Source organism: Diceros bicornis, chromosome 5 (assembly GCF_020826845.1).
Source record: "Diceros bicornis minor isolate mBicDic1 chromosome 5, mDicBic1.mat.cur, whole genome shotgun sequence".
Taxonomy (NCBI): Eukaryota; Metazoa; Chordata; class Mammalia; order Perissodactyla; family Rhinocerotidae; genus Diceros; species Diceros bicornis.
The window spans coordinates 77,964,963-77,978,177 of NC_080744.1; the positions used below are offsets into that span (position 1 = coordinate 77,964,963).

A 13,215-nucleotide genomic window follows, 5' to 3' on the forward strand; every position below is an offset into this window, starting at 1 on the left:
TAATGTGAAGCAAGATGTATGGATAGTACATTTTTAGTACGATTTCAATTTTAGCAATATTTTCCAAAGCATGGGACAGGACTCCCTCCATCAGAATCACCTGATGTGCTTACCACCAGTGGATGAGTCTCTCCTCAGGCTGTCTGCATCCGAAGTGCACAAGCATGTGTGTGTGTGTGTGTGTGTGTGTGTGAGGGAGAGACAAGAGAGGCAGAGAGACAGATCTGCGTTTTAAGGAGGCCTATGGCAATGGCTTTTGTCCCCTCTAGTTGGGAGTCTGGGTGTGTAGGAATTGTCACAGGAATTAAGGGAAGACCACTGGTACAGAGCATGGCTCGGGGGTGGACAGGGGTGAGGCACAGAGCCTTGTCACAGCCAAGCAGGACTCTGAGGGGAGCTGCACTAGGAACATTCTCAGTGTGAGAGACAGCCTAGAGCATTTGGGAGTGTTCACGAGACTCTCCCAGGAGTCAGGGCTTGGTAGGGAGAGAGCCAGGGGCCACAAGAGGCCAGGCTTCTGTGGAAAGAGCGAAGGGCGTGGGAAGGACCTCTGTGCTCATGTGCTTGTGGGTGACCCTCTGAGGGAGCGGCAAGCCCAGGGGTCAGACATGGCCTTGGCTCCGTGCTGTGGGACAGACAAAGGGTCAAGGACAGCTCTTGGAGCAAGAGGAAATATGCCACACCTGGAGACCAGGGCACATCTCAGCAAGGTCCCCACAGCTCTTCCCTTCTCAAAGCCTCAGTCTCATCACACATAAAGAGAAGTAATAAAAATATGTACTCAAGAATACAGACGATGTTCAACAGAGGTTTTTAGGAAAATGCCTAGCCAGGTATCTGGTATTCAAGACAAGGGTAGTGAGTCTTCTGATTCTCAGACAGTTGCCACTGTCCTGGTGGTTGGGGCCAGGGCCTGGGGTACAGTCCCCCCTTGTAGCACACAGGTGACCACAGGGAAGAAAGCTGGAAGCTGGCAGCTCCCCACAGAGCCTATTAAGACCCATCTGTCCAGCCCTCAAGGGAGCAATGCTGCCTCTCAGATGTGCACTCTTCCTGCTGCATAAACCACAGAGACACCCCTGCCCACCACATGTCTTTTTCACAAGGCAGCTCAGAAGAGGAAGAATGGCAGATTCATGAACACACAGAAATAAAAGGGAAGAGGATTCTCAGTTTCATTTTTCATCAATTTTCATGTAACAATTATAAACCTCAGCTCTTCTCTCCTTTTTGAGACATTCAAACCGTGGGATATTACAACAGAAAGAGTTTAGCTTGCCTGGCCAAAACCCTGTATTTTGCAGGGAGGGGACCGAGGCTCAGGAGGTGGGCTTTGGTGGTGGATACAGGAGCTGTGCTCCAGGCCTCCCTCCTGGAACTCTCCATCAGTCTCCCACCGTGCATTTGCAGGCCTCTGCATCCATATGTCCCTGACTCAGGGACTGAGGCTCAGCCAGGAAAGGGGGTACAGGTCACCCCACCTATGTTTGAGTAGCGATGGGGGGCGGGTTTGTATCTGGTGCTCTTGGGAACAGGCCCCTGCCTGTCTCGAGTTCATGCCTACCTATCATCAATTAGCAAGCTCACTGGTATTTCTTCCTGCTGAAAATGCAGTGGGACTGGGCACAGGCGGTGAGAATACAGGATCCGATGCACCTCCATTATCCAGTCTAGTTCCTCAGCGGTTCCAGTGGCAGGAGTTCTGCTCCTCGGTGGAGACCTGGCTAGGCGAGGGTGGTCTCAGGGTCCCTGTTGAGAGTTCATTTGCTAGTTCAATAATAGCTAATGCTTATTGAGCAGGTATGCAGGCCAGGGCATTTCATGCAGTAACTCCTTAAAACTTTCGAGTAGCTATGAGGTACTACTATTCTAATTCCACCAGTGAGGAAACTGAGGCACAGAAGGTGAAACAGCATCCCGGGGCCACACAGGCAGTAGTGGCGGAGCCACCTTGGCACTGAGAGACTGATCCCAGAGCCAAGCTCCTGTCCCCATGCTGAACTGCCTTTCCTAAGAATAGCTTGACATACCACTGTCCCCAGGGCGGTAGACAAGACCCTCAGAGAAGTTCTGTCCAAGGGCCAAGATGCACGGGAATAAATAAGATTGCAGAACCAGGACCCTGAGCCTCACGCCACTAGAACTGGGCCGTGTGGGTGCCTTGGCCCATGAAAGGCACGTTGAGGGGCCCAGCAGTGCACTTTAGAGGGGTGGCAGGGGGCAGCAAGGTGAGGACAGCGAAGGTGATCAGAAGCCCACGTTCCTACTGACCTAGCTCCTCCCGTATCATCACAGTGCAGGAATATGAGGCCTTGGTGGCAGTGGTGATATTAGTATTAAGAAATAAGTCTTCAAGGGGATATGCACAGTGGCAAGCATCTTGCCATGCAAATGAATTTGGGTGAAAAATTCATTTTAAGCCTGCATTTTAATCTCTGTCTGCATCGAGGACAAGGTACAGAGGAGGAGGTGTGGGCATAAATCTGCACTACAACACTGGTGGGTGCTTGTAACAGTCACAGCATGGTGACTTGGTATACATATGAAAACACCTGAGATTGCATTACTCACAATAGCCAAAGGTGGGTGCAACCCAAGTGACCATTGATGGATGATGGATAAACAAAATGTGGTCTGTATGTAATGGAATATTATTCAGGCTTTTTGTGGACTGCATACTTGTGTCCCCCCAAAATCCATATGTTGAAGCCCTAGTCCCCAAGTGATGATATTAGGAGGTGGGGCCTTTGGGAGGTGATTAGGATTAGATGAGGTCATGAGGATGGAACCCCCTTGATGGGATTAGCGTCCTCATGAGAAGAGGAAGAGACTAGGGCTCATTCTCTCAGTCCTCAGTCTCAACAGCAAGAAATTGGTGCTCTGCGAGCCAGGGAAACAGGTCTTCACTAGACACCGGATCTGCTGGCACCTTGATCTTGGACTTCCAGCCTCCACAGCTGTGAGAAATAAACATCTGTTGTTTTAGCTACCAGTCTGTGGTATTTTGTTACAGCAGCCCAAATTGACTAAGACAACTCTTAAAAAGCAAGGAAATTCTGACACGTGCTACAACACAGATGAACCTTGAAGACATTATGCTGAGCGAAATAAGGCAGTCACAAAAGGACAAATGTTATATGATTCAATTATATAAGATTCCTAGAAAGTAGAATGGTGGTTGCCAGGGGCTGGGGGTATGGGGAAATGGGAGTTAGTGTTTAATGGGGACAGAGTTTCAGTTGAGAGAGATGAAAAAGTTCTGGAGATGGATGACGGTGATGGTTGCACAACAATGTGAATGTACTTAATGCCACTGAAGTGTACACTTAAAAATGATTAATATGGTAAATTTCATGTTATGTGTATGTTACTATAATTAAAAATATAACTAAGATTAAATGTATTGGTGTGTTGTTTACTAGTAAGGTTTGAAACAGCTCTGTACTGTGAAAGTGCTACTCATTGAAATATAAGTGCTTGTGGGGCCGGCCAGGTGGTGCAAGCAGTTAAGGGTGCATGCTCTGCTGCGGCAGCCCAGGGTTCCCTGGTTCGGATCCCAGGCATGCACTGACGCACTGCTTGGCAAGCCATGCTGTGGCGGCGTCCCATGTAAAGTAGGGGAAGATAGGCATGGATATTAGCCCAGGGCCAGTCTTCCTCAGCAAAAAAAGAGGAGGATTGGCAGATGTTAGCACAGGGCTGATCTCCTCACAAAAAAAAAAAAAAAAGAAAGAAAGAAATATAAGTGCTTGCTAAAATGGGGAAAGTTGAGACCTTGCAGAAGCCGCCTGGATGTGGGAGCTGATGGCCGGCTGGTAGGCCCCAGAAAAGCAGCGGGCATGCTGTGGAGAGTTGGCTGTGCCCCAGATGCAGCCTCCCTAGTGTGACAAGAAGCAAAGCCTTCAGCCTCTGTCTGAAGGTCAGGAGAATAACATGCTCTTATTCTCTGATTTGTCCCCCAGGTGGAAGTGACGAAAGAGGAGGCTCTCCGGTGCATGGAGAGAAGGAAGAAGGCAATCTCCTAATTGGTACCATATACATCAGGTCAAATAATTTTCTTATTTTCTAGCCACACCAACCAAAAATTACACCCAAGTAGAACCGTGTGCAAGGTGGTGTAGTAACAATGAACATCTCTGAGGTCACAGACCTCCCCACCTGATCCCCAATCCTGAGAGTCTTGCATCTTAGATGAGCTTATTCCCCCTGGCTTACAATCACTGGGCTCAGAGAGGGTAGACAGCGTGTCACAGATCTGGGGCACAGATTTGACCAGTGCGCCTGGCTCTAAAGCAGCAGCGGTCATCACAGAACCTAGCCCACAGAGCAGAGCATCCAAGTGGTTATCCTGAAAAAAGGAACAGAGGACACTCATCAGTAGCATGGGATTGAAACTCACCCCACAGCATGTAAAATTCATTACATACATAATTATATACTTATTTTATATAAGTATATAAAGAAAATTTATAAAATTTTCCATCATCTAAAGTGGGCTCAGCAAACTTTCTATAAGGGTCCAGATAGTAAATATATTTGGTTTTGTGGGCCCCATGGTCTCTGTTTTAACTGTTCAACTGAGCCATGTGCAAAAGCAACCATAGATGAAATGTAAATGAATGGGTGTGGCTGTCTTCCAATACAGCCTTATTTACAAAAACAGGTGGTGGACACACTTGTCCCACAGGCCATAATTTGCTGACCCCTTATGTATGCAAACACAGGGATGCCTTAGCACTGTATCAGCCATAAGTGGGTTATCTACCAGTGGCCCAGCACTGGTTCACTAGTTCATGAGTCACCCTCACATACCATGTGCTGGTTGCTTTTCCTCCAAGAATTGGCTGGTACAGCCTGTGGTCAAGCTGCAGGATGCCCGTTGTATCTTTCTAACTGGGATTATTCTTCCTAGGAAATTTGACATCTTTATGAATTTTGTTGGATTATTACTGTAACTATGGAAACTCTTGGAGAGAGGGCAGATAGTTTAGTCATCATCTTCAGCACGTTTGGTATTTCAGCGAACTCTGGATTCACATGGAGTCTTTTCTAAGAGCCAAGTGAGGGGTGAGAGCTGAGGGGGTGTGTTGGCTCGCTGATAAAGGACTAATTGGGATATAGCAGGCAACACAATTACATTGTGAAAGTGTTACATATCTGTATAACTTGGATGAGGATTAGAAATCTAGTGACTCCAAATTAATCTCTCTAAGTGTACTCAGGTCTTTGATTTTTTAAAAACTATCTAGTCTATCTTCTTTTCAATCGGTTGTCATTGGAATTGACAGCAAGTGAATGCAGGTCGGAAGCACTGGAGCTGGTAACGACCCCTTCTCTCATATGACACATACAGAGGGATCATATTTGAGTTTGACTTTTATTTAACGTCTTATATGAAGACTCAAGAGGTTGTCCCAAACCAGCTCAAAAATATGTCACAGCAGGCAGAACTGGTTCTCTCTCTCCCTTGGGTCTCTGCCTGTGTTCTCGCTCATATCGCCACTTCCATCACTTTTCCTTCTGTCTTGTTTCCTGCAGATGGATGGTTTCTAGCCTGCTTCCAAACCCCACCTCAGCTGAGTGTTGGGCAGCCCTTCTACATGATCATATGACTCTTGATATGGATGCAGTCCTGTCAGACTTTGTTCGGTCCACAGGGGCAGAACCTGGTCTGGCCAGAGACCTGCTGGAAGGTAAGCCCGCCTCCTCATCCCCCACACCACCCTCTTCGGTGTGACTACCTTCCAAGCTGGTGACAAAAGATAAGAAGATTTCTGTTACCTGACAACAGTGGCACTTGGACTCTTTAAAAAGTAAAAGAAGGTGTTGGTGGTGAAATTATTTTTGTTACTCTTGACTTTATTTGGGGTATGGAATATCCTCTACAGTAAAAGTGCAGAAAGCATTAGCTAGGCTTTACGTTAAAGCTACCAGATAATGAGTCAAAATTTATCAGTAATTATTTTTTTAAAGAAAATATATTCAGTAGAGCAGGAATTACAGAACACTCAAGAAAACACTTTTATTGGAGACCTGAGCTTCTTATCTTTATCTTAGCTGAGACAGAAATACTTTAGGCCAAAGTTTTTGGTGAAAAAACTGCCTAGTAACCAGTAGAATAGATGGTAATAATTCACAAGCAGGAAGGCAAAATTCATCCTCAAGCTTTTAGAGTAGATATCATTTGCTGCATGAAAAATGTCCATAGACAGTATGTAGAATCTTTTCGGATATGTATTCAGCTATAATCATAATGGACTCAAAATTAATGTTTAATTTCTGTCTCAGTCTCTAAAATGGATTTACTTTGTGTATTTTTGACATTTTTTTTTTCTTGCGGTGAGGTAAAGAGAAGAGGTAGGAAGAGCTGGTTATAACTTCTCAGGACAATCAAATGTGTGAGAAGAGAGAACTTTTATATGATTACACTTTGCTTCAAGTATGTAAACTGCTGTTTGTGGAATTAGTTAACACTTGGTCCAGTGTTGTAAGTCATGATGATTCCTAATTCACTTAGGAAAAATCAGAATTAGTGTACATCTGTGTGAATGGTGGAGGTAACTATTCAATCCTATTGAAAATTAGGAACCATCTATTGGAGGATTCTGAGAAAATGGTGGTGGCAATGGCATAGCTTTTAAATTTCTCTGAATCTCCGAGAATTTCAAACAAACTCGGGGTATAGAATAAACTATGCTTAGAGAATTTTTGTCATATATGTAAATCAAAGTGCTAGTCTTACTTCCCAATGGTCCTGTTATATAATGTCTCCCTGACAGTTCCCACTGCTTTTCTTAAGCGACCAGGAGTGTGAAGGAGGTTTAGAGTGAGGTTGGCAATGAGAGCGGGGGTGAAATCCAGACTCAGCTACTTACTGGCTATGAGATGTAGGGCCAATTATTTTACTTCCCTTCACCTCAGTTTTTTTAACACTTGCATAGATTTGTGTTCCTTCTACCACTCTCACAACACAGAACCATCTCATCACCGCCCAATACCCCCTCCAGCTCTCTTTTACCTTCATGCCCTCCCTACACCATCTACTGGCCACCAGTGCTCTGTTTCCTCTCACTTTAGTTTTCTTTCTCTCGAGAGTGCCACATACACGGAATCATGCAGAACCTAATCTTTTGAAACTGGCTTCTTTTCACTCAGCATAATTATTTTGAGATTCATCTAAGTTGTGGCTGTCAGTATTTTGTTCCTTTTTGTTGCTAAGCGTTATCCATTCTGGAGAGGCACCACGGTTTGTTGCTCCATTCACCTGTTGAAGGGCAGTTCAGTTGTTTCAATTCAGGGCAGTTATGACTCGAGCTGCTATAAACATTTGATAACTGGGGTTTTTGTGAACATAGTTTTAATTTTTCCAGGAGAAACACATAGAAGTGAGATTGCTGGTTCATATGGTAAGTGTATGTTTAACTTTATAAGAAACTGCCAGACTGTTTTCCAGAATGCTGTACCATTTTGCATTCCCACAGGCAATGTACAAGAGTACTAGCTATGCCACATCCTCACCAGCACTTGGTATTTCTTTTTTTTTCTTTTTCTTTTAGCCATTCTAATGGGTGTGGAATGGTATTTCTTCATCGTTTTCGTTTTCATTTCCATAATGACTAATGATGTTGAAATTTTCTTTCATGTTATTATTTTCCATCTGTATATTTTCTCTGGTGAAACATACATTCAAGCCTTTTTCCTGTTTCTAGGGAAAATGGAGTTGCTTGTTTTCTTATAGTTGAGTTTTGAGAGTTCATTATATATTCTGAGTATAAATCCTTTGTGAGATATGTGATTTGCAAATATTTTCTCCCACTTTGTGCTTGACTTTTCATTCTCTTAACAGTGCCCTTTGCAGAGCAAAAGTTTTTAATTTTGATGAAGTCCAATTTGTCATTTTTTTCTTTTATGAATCATGCTTTGGGTGACATGTCTGAGAACCTTTGCATAACTCTAGGTCATGAAGATTTTCTCCTATGTGGTTTCTTAAAAGTTTTATACTTTTATGGGGTTTTTTAGGTGATGAAGATTCGCCCTGAGCTAACATCCATTGCCAATCTTCCTCTTTTTTTGCTTGAGGAAGATTAGCCCTGAGCTAACATCTGTGCCAGTCTTCCTCTATTTTGTATTGTGGGTCACCACCACAGCATGGCTGACGAGTGGTGTAGGTCCACACTTGGGATCCGAACCGGCGAACCCAGGCCGCCGAAGCAAAGCATGCCAGACTTAACCACTACACCACAGGGCCGGCCCCTACACTTTTATGTTTTACACTTCCATCTCTGACTCATTTTGAGTTGATTTTTCTATAACAGGTAAGATTTAGGCTAAGGTTCATTTTTATACATGTAGATGTCCAATTGTTTCAGCACCACCTGTCAGAAAGATTATCCTTTCTCCATTGAATTGCCTTTGCACGTTTGTCAGAAACCAGCTGAGTGTATCTGTGGGAATCTGTTTCTTGATGCCAATTCTGTTCCGTTGATCAATACATCCATGCCTTTGCCAACACTACACCATCTTGATTACTATAGCTTTGTAGTGTAGTGAGTCTTAAAATCAGTTAGCGTGAATCTTCCAACTTTATTCTTCTCTTTCAAAAATGTTTCGACTATTCTATTTCCTTTGCCTTTCTATATAAATTTGAGGATTGGCTTAATTCTGTCTATTAAATTTCCTGCTGGGATTTTGATTGAAATTGTTATAAATCAATCCTAACTATTTTTTGCCTTCCAATCCTTGAAGTCAGGATAGCCATACTTTCCGTTTACTTAGGACTTCTTTGCATTCTTTCATCAACATTTTGTAGTTTTTGGCATTTAGATCCTACATATGGTTTGTTAGATTTATATCTAGGTTTTTTTTTGAACTGTTGTAAATGATATTGTTTTTTTTAAATTTCAGTTTCTAATTGTTCATTGCTAGCATAGAGAAATATAATTGATTTTTGTGTATTGCCCTTGTATCCTGAAATCTGGCTAAACTCAATGATTTGTTCTAGAGTGTATGGTATGTGTGCACCCTCATGGATGTGCATGCGTGCGTGTGTGTGTGTGTATGTGTATTCCTTGGGATTTTCTACATAGGTAATCATGTTGTCTCTGAATAGGGAGAGTTTATTTCTTCCTTTCCAATGTGTATGCCTTTTATTTATTTTTCTTGACTTATTGCACTAGCTAGGACTTCCAGGTTGAGCTATTCAAAAGGTTGAATGAGGGGGCTGGTCCCATGGCATAGTGGTTAAGTTTACCTGCTCCACTTCTGTGGCCTGGCATTCGTGGGTTCAGAGCCCAAGTGAGTACATATGCACCACTCATCAAGCCATGCTGTGGTGGCATCCCATATACAAAGTAGAAGACTGGCACATATGTTAGCTCAGGGCAAATCTTCCTCACCAAAAACAAGCAAACAAAAAGGTTAAATGGGAATGGTGAAAGAGAACATCCTTGCCTTGTTCTTGATCTTAAGTGGAAAGCATTCAGTCTTTCACCATTATGTAAAATGTTAGCTGTAGGTTTTTGTAGATGCCCTTTATAAGGTGGAGGGAATTCCTTTCTATTCCTAGTTTTCTGAGAGTTTTATCATGAATACATGTTAAGATTTTTCAAATGCATTTTATACATCAATTGATATAATCAAGTGTTTTTTCTTCTTCAAGCTTCTTCTTCAAAGCTAATGTAGTAGATTACATTGATTGCCTTCTAATAATTAACCAGCCTTTCAGCCATTATTTCTTTAAAGATTTTTCTGCTCCACATTTTCTCCTCTCCTTCTGGAACTGGGATGATTTGAAGGTTAGACCTTTCGTTCTTGTCCTACAGGCCCCTATAGTTCTATTCGTTTTCTTTTCAATCTTTTCTCTGTCTGTTGTTCAGACTGGATAATTTCTATTGATTTATTTCTAAATGAACAGACGCTTTCCTCTGTCACCTCCATTCTGTTATTGAGTCCATCCAGTGAATTTTTTATTTTACTTGTTGAATTTTTTCATTTCTAACATTTACACTTGGTTCTTCTTTATAGCTTTTGTTTCTTTACTGAGACTTTCTATATTTTTCAAGAGTGTTCTCTCTTACTTGTTGAAAAATATTTATAATAACTGCTTTAAAGTCAGATAATTCCAATATCTCATTCTAGCATTGCTGTAGAGATTTCCCTGGGTTTTTTCATGGTAAGTAACTTTGGATTATATCCTAGACATTTTGAGTATTATGTTTTGAAACTGGTTGTTTAAATCTTATGGAAAATATTGTTATTTTTGTTTTAGAAGGTAATTGTCCCAGTAGGGTTCAGACCACAAGTTCCCAGTTCCTCAAGACTTCTGTGGATTGTGGTTCCAACATTGAGTCTTTGAGAAGTGGTATTTGGATTGTCTCATTGTGTAATACCTAGTGGCCAGTCTGGGACCTGGGCAGTAGTCTGTCCCATATCTCACTACTCAAAGTCTCTGGAGTCTATATTTAGGGTCAGATCCATACATGTGTAGCTCACAGGTAACCTAAGAATTCATAAACAACTTTAAAGGGGTTGTTTTCCCAAACTCCTGCCTTATCGTAATCTCCTCGATAGTTCTGGATCCCTGGGACTCTTCTTTTCCAGTCCTCCAGCCAGCACACTGGAACTTTGTTCACCCCACATTCCTGCACTCTTGATTTGACTATATGCATGTCAGAGCTAAGCAGTCAGAAGCCAGAGAGAGAAGAAAAGCAATAGGGTTTGACCCCTCTCTGGGGACCACAGTTCCTCTGATTGGAGAGGAAGGTTCCCCTGCCTCCCAGTTCTACTTTCCTGCCATCCCCCATTGCTGCCACAAAATTGCTTGAGGTCTGGGGCACAAGAGAACTGAGACAATTTTTAGAAGAAAAAAGGCTAAAAGAGAGGTTTCTACACTCTCTCTGAACATTAGAGGCCCTTTCCTACTTCTTGAGCCAGAGCAACAGGGCTTCTCCTGGAGCTAATGCCCACTTCTGGGTTTGGGGCTGCATTGAGTTCACATGGAGGAGACTGGAGGGAAAAAGTGACAAATTCACCACTGGTTCTGTGGTACTTTGAATTGTGGTCTTCTTCCTCAGTCTGCCTGCTCCTGTTTACTTTTCTGAGTGCCCAGTAGCTGCTCCGTGCCTTCTGTTCAGGTGTCATCGCTGCTTTCAGTAGGAGAGACACAGTGGAGTCTCCTTGCTTCATCTTACCCAGGATTGCAACCTGTCCTCTGTTGTTACAAGTGGGAAAACTGTGGGTATCTATGTATGGTGAGTCCTTTTAGTTGTCAAAGTTATTTGGGTCAAGATTTTCTAAAAGCCAGTGTTTCAAAGAATGAAATATTTTCATTGTGAGGTCTCAGATCTTTCTAAGGGTAAAAAATTGCAATGGTGACAGAAGCTGCTGAAACGTACATGAGCCCCTCTCTGTACTATTTTTGTAACTTTCTGTGAGTATTATTTATTTCAAAATAGAAGGTTAAACACACACACACACACACACACACACACAATGACGGGAATCACGGTACAACAGAGGATGGCCAATGAGAAGAAAGAGTAGTATAAGTCAATAAAGACCCTGGCAAAAAGAGACAGCATAGGGACAGCAGGATAAAGAGACAAAGACGGAGAAAGTGAACACTGATCTGCCTCTGGGTGGAAGGGTGTGTCCTTACCTGGGTGCCTGCCTCCTTCACATCTGCCCTTTGCACATTGCCAAAGTCGTGCTTCTGAAGCAAAGGTCAGGTTGGGTGACTCTGTTTCCCCAAATCCTTTGATCTTCCCCGTTACCTGTAGAATAAACTCCTCCACATGGCACTCAAGTCTCTTCAGCATCTGGCCCTGTTCCATCCTTTCCATCTCATCTCCCACTGCATTCCTTTGCCATCCCTTTCCTCAGACACACCATCCACCTCTGTCCTTAAGCTCATTTCTTGTGCTGCCTAGTCCCCCTACACACACTATGTCTCGTTCTTGAAACTCTACTCCTCTTCCAGGTTGAGTCATGACCTCCACTACAGCAGGGACCACACCAAGTTTAGTCACTGTGTCCCCCCGTCACCCGACACATGCTGGGCCCTCAATAGAGGGATCTGGCTGCTGGCTATACAGTAATGAGCAACCAGACAAAAATCCTCATCCTCATGGAGACGGACAAAAGATAGCATAAGTAAGTTCTATAGTATTTTAATGGTCAGTGCTGTGGAGAAAACTATATCAAGGGGAGGAGGTAGGGGTGTGGGTGTGGGTAAAATTTTAAATTAGGGCTGTCAGAGAAGGCCTCACAAAAAAGGGGGGGGCAGTTCTGAGCAAAGATTTGAGGCACGAGAGAATGAGCCATGAGGATATCTGCGGAAAGAAATTTCTAGAAAGGGTTGGAATTAATTAGATATTCCTTGCCATCCCTCAGAACTTCGTAGACTTCTATTGTAACATATAATTGGTTGTGTCTTATTTTATAATTAATCACATACTTATTTTCCTCATTAAATTAGAAGTTCTTAAAAACAAAAATAATAACATTGACCATAGTAGTTAGCATTTATGGTGCATTGTTATATGTCAGACACTGAGCTTTTTAAATATGATATCTCATTTAATCCTCATAATGAATTAGCAAAAGGTTAGATTTCCCATTTTATAGGCAAGAAAACTGAGGTGAAGAATATCCCCCAAAGTTACACAGCCAGCACATAACAGAACTGGCATTTGAACCCACTTGTGTCAGTAAATGCCAAGTTCTTTCAGCAAAGCCCGGTCACCTCCCTTTATTTTTGTACCCACTGTCCTTATAGAGCACAAGAGCACTTTGTATACTGTATGCACTCAAAAGAGTCTTAGCTAATCACTGAAGGAATGTTTTAGTAACCCATTTTATGATGTGGCTACTTAGCTTTTCAAATAAAATACTACTTCAGTATACCACAAAAACTATTAAACAATAGAACTAATAACTAGGATTCATACGCCAGATTCTGTCTGGCCTCTTTACATATATAAAAAGTTAGTTAAAAAGATGTTTGAGTGGAAGTCCAAACACATGAGTTGTTTATAAAGTGTCCATTCTCTACTTAAAGAGAAAGCAACTCGCACACCTTTAAAGTAACTGAATTTTAGGCCTTGCAGCTCTTTTATTGTACCCATGCCTCACTTACATTGCTATCAATGAAAAAAAATCCTCAAATAAAGCAGCCAAGTTGCATTTAGAAAGAACATTAACTGGAAATTAATGTTG

General features: G+C 42.6%; 1 protein-coding gene across 1 annotated transcript in view; it reads left to right on the forward strand.

The window, feature by feature from the left end:
- Positions 1-3,968: 3,968 nt before the first annotated feature.
- The window catches only part of OTUD7A (OTU deubiquitinase 7A), a 194,323-nt gene continuing 185,076 nt past the window's right edge, over positions 3,969-13,215 (forward strand). Inside the window, exons 1-2 of the mRNA XM_058542267.1 lie at positions 3,969-4,044; positions 5,539-5,693. Coding sequence (XP_058398250.1) covers positions 5,543-5,693 — 151 coding nt within the window. The 5' untranslated portion in view covers positions 3,969-4,044; positions 5,539-5,542. The remainder of the gene's footprint in view (positions 4,045-5,538; positions 5,694-13,215) is intronic.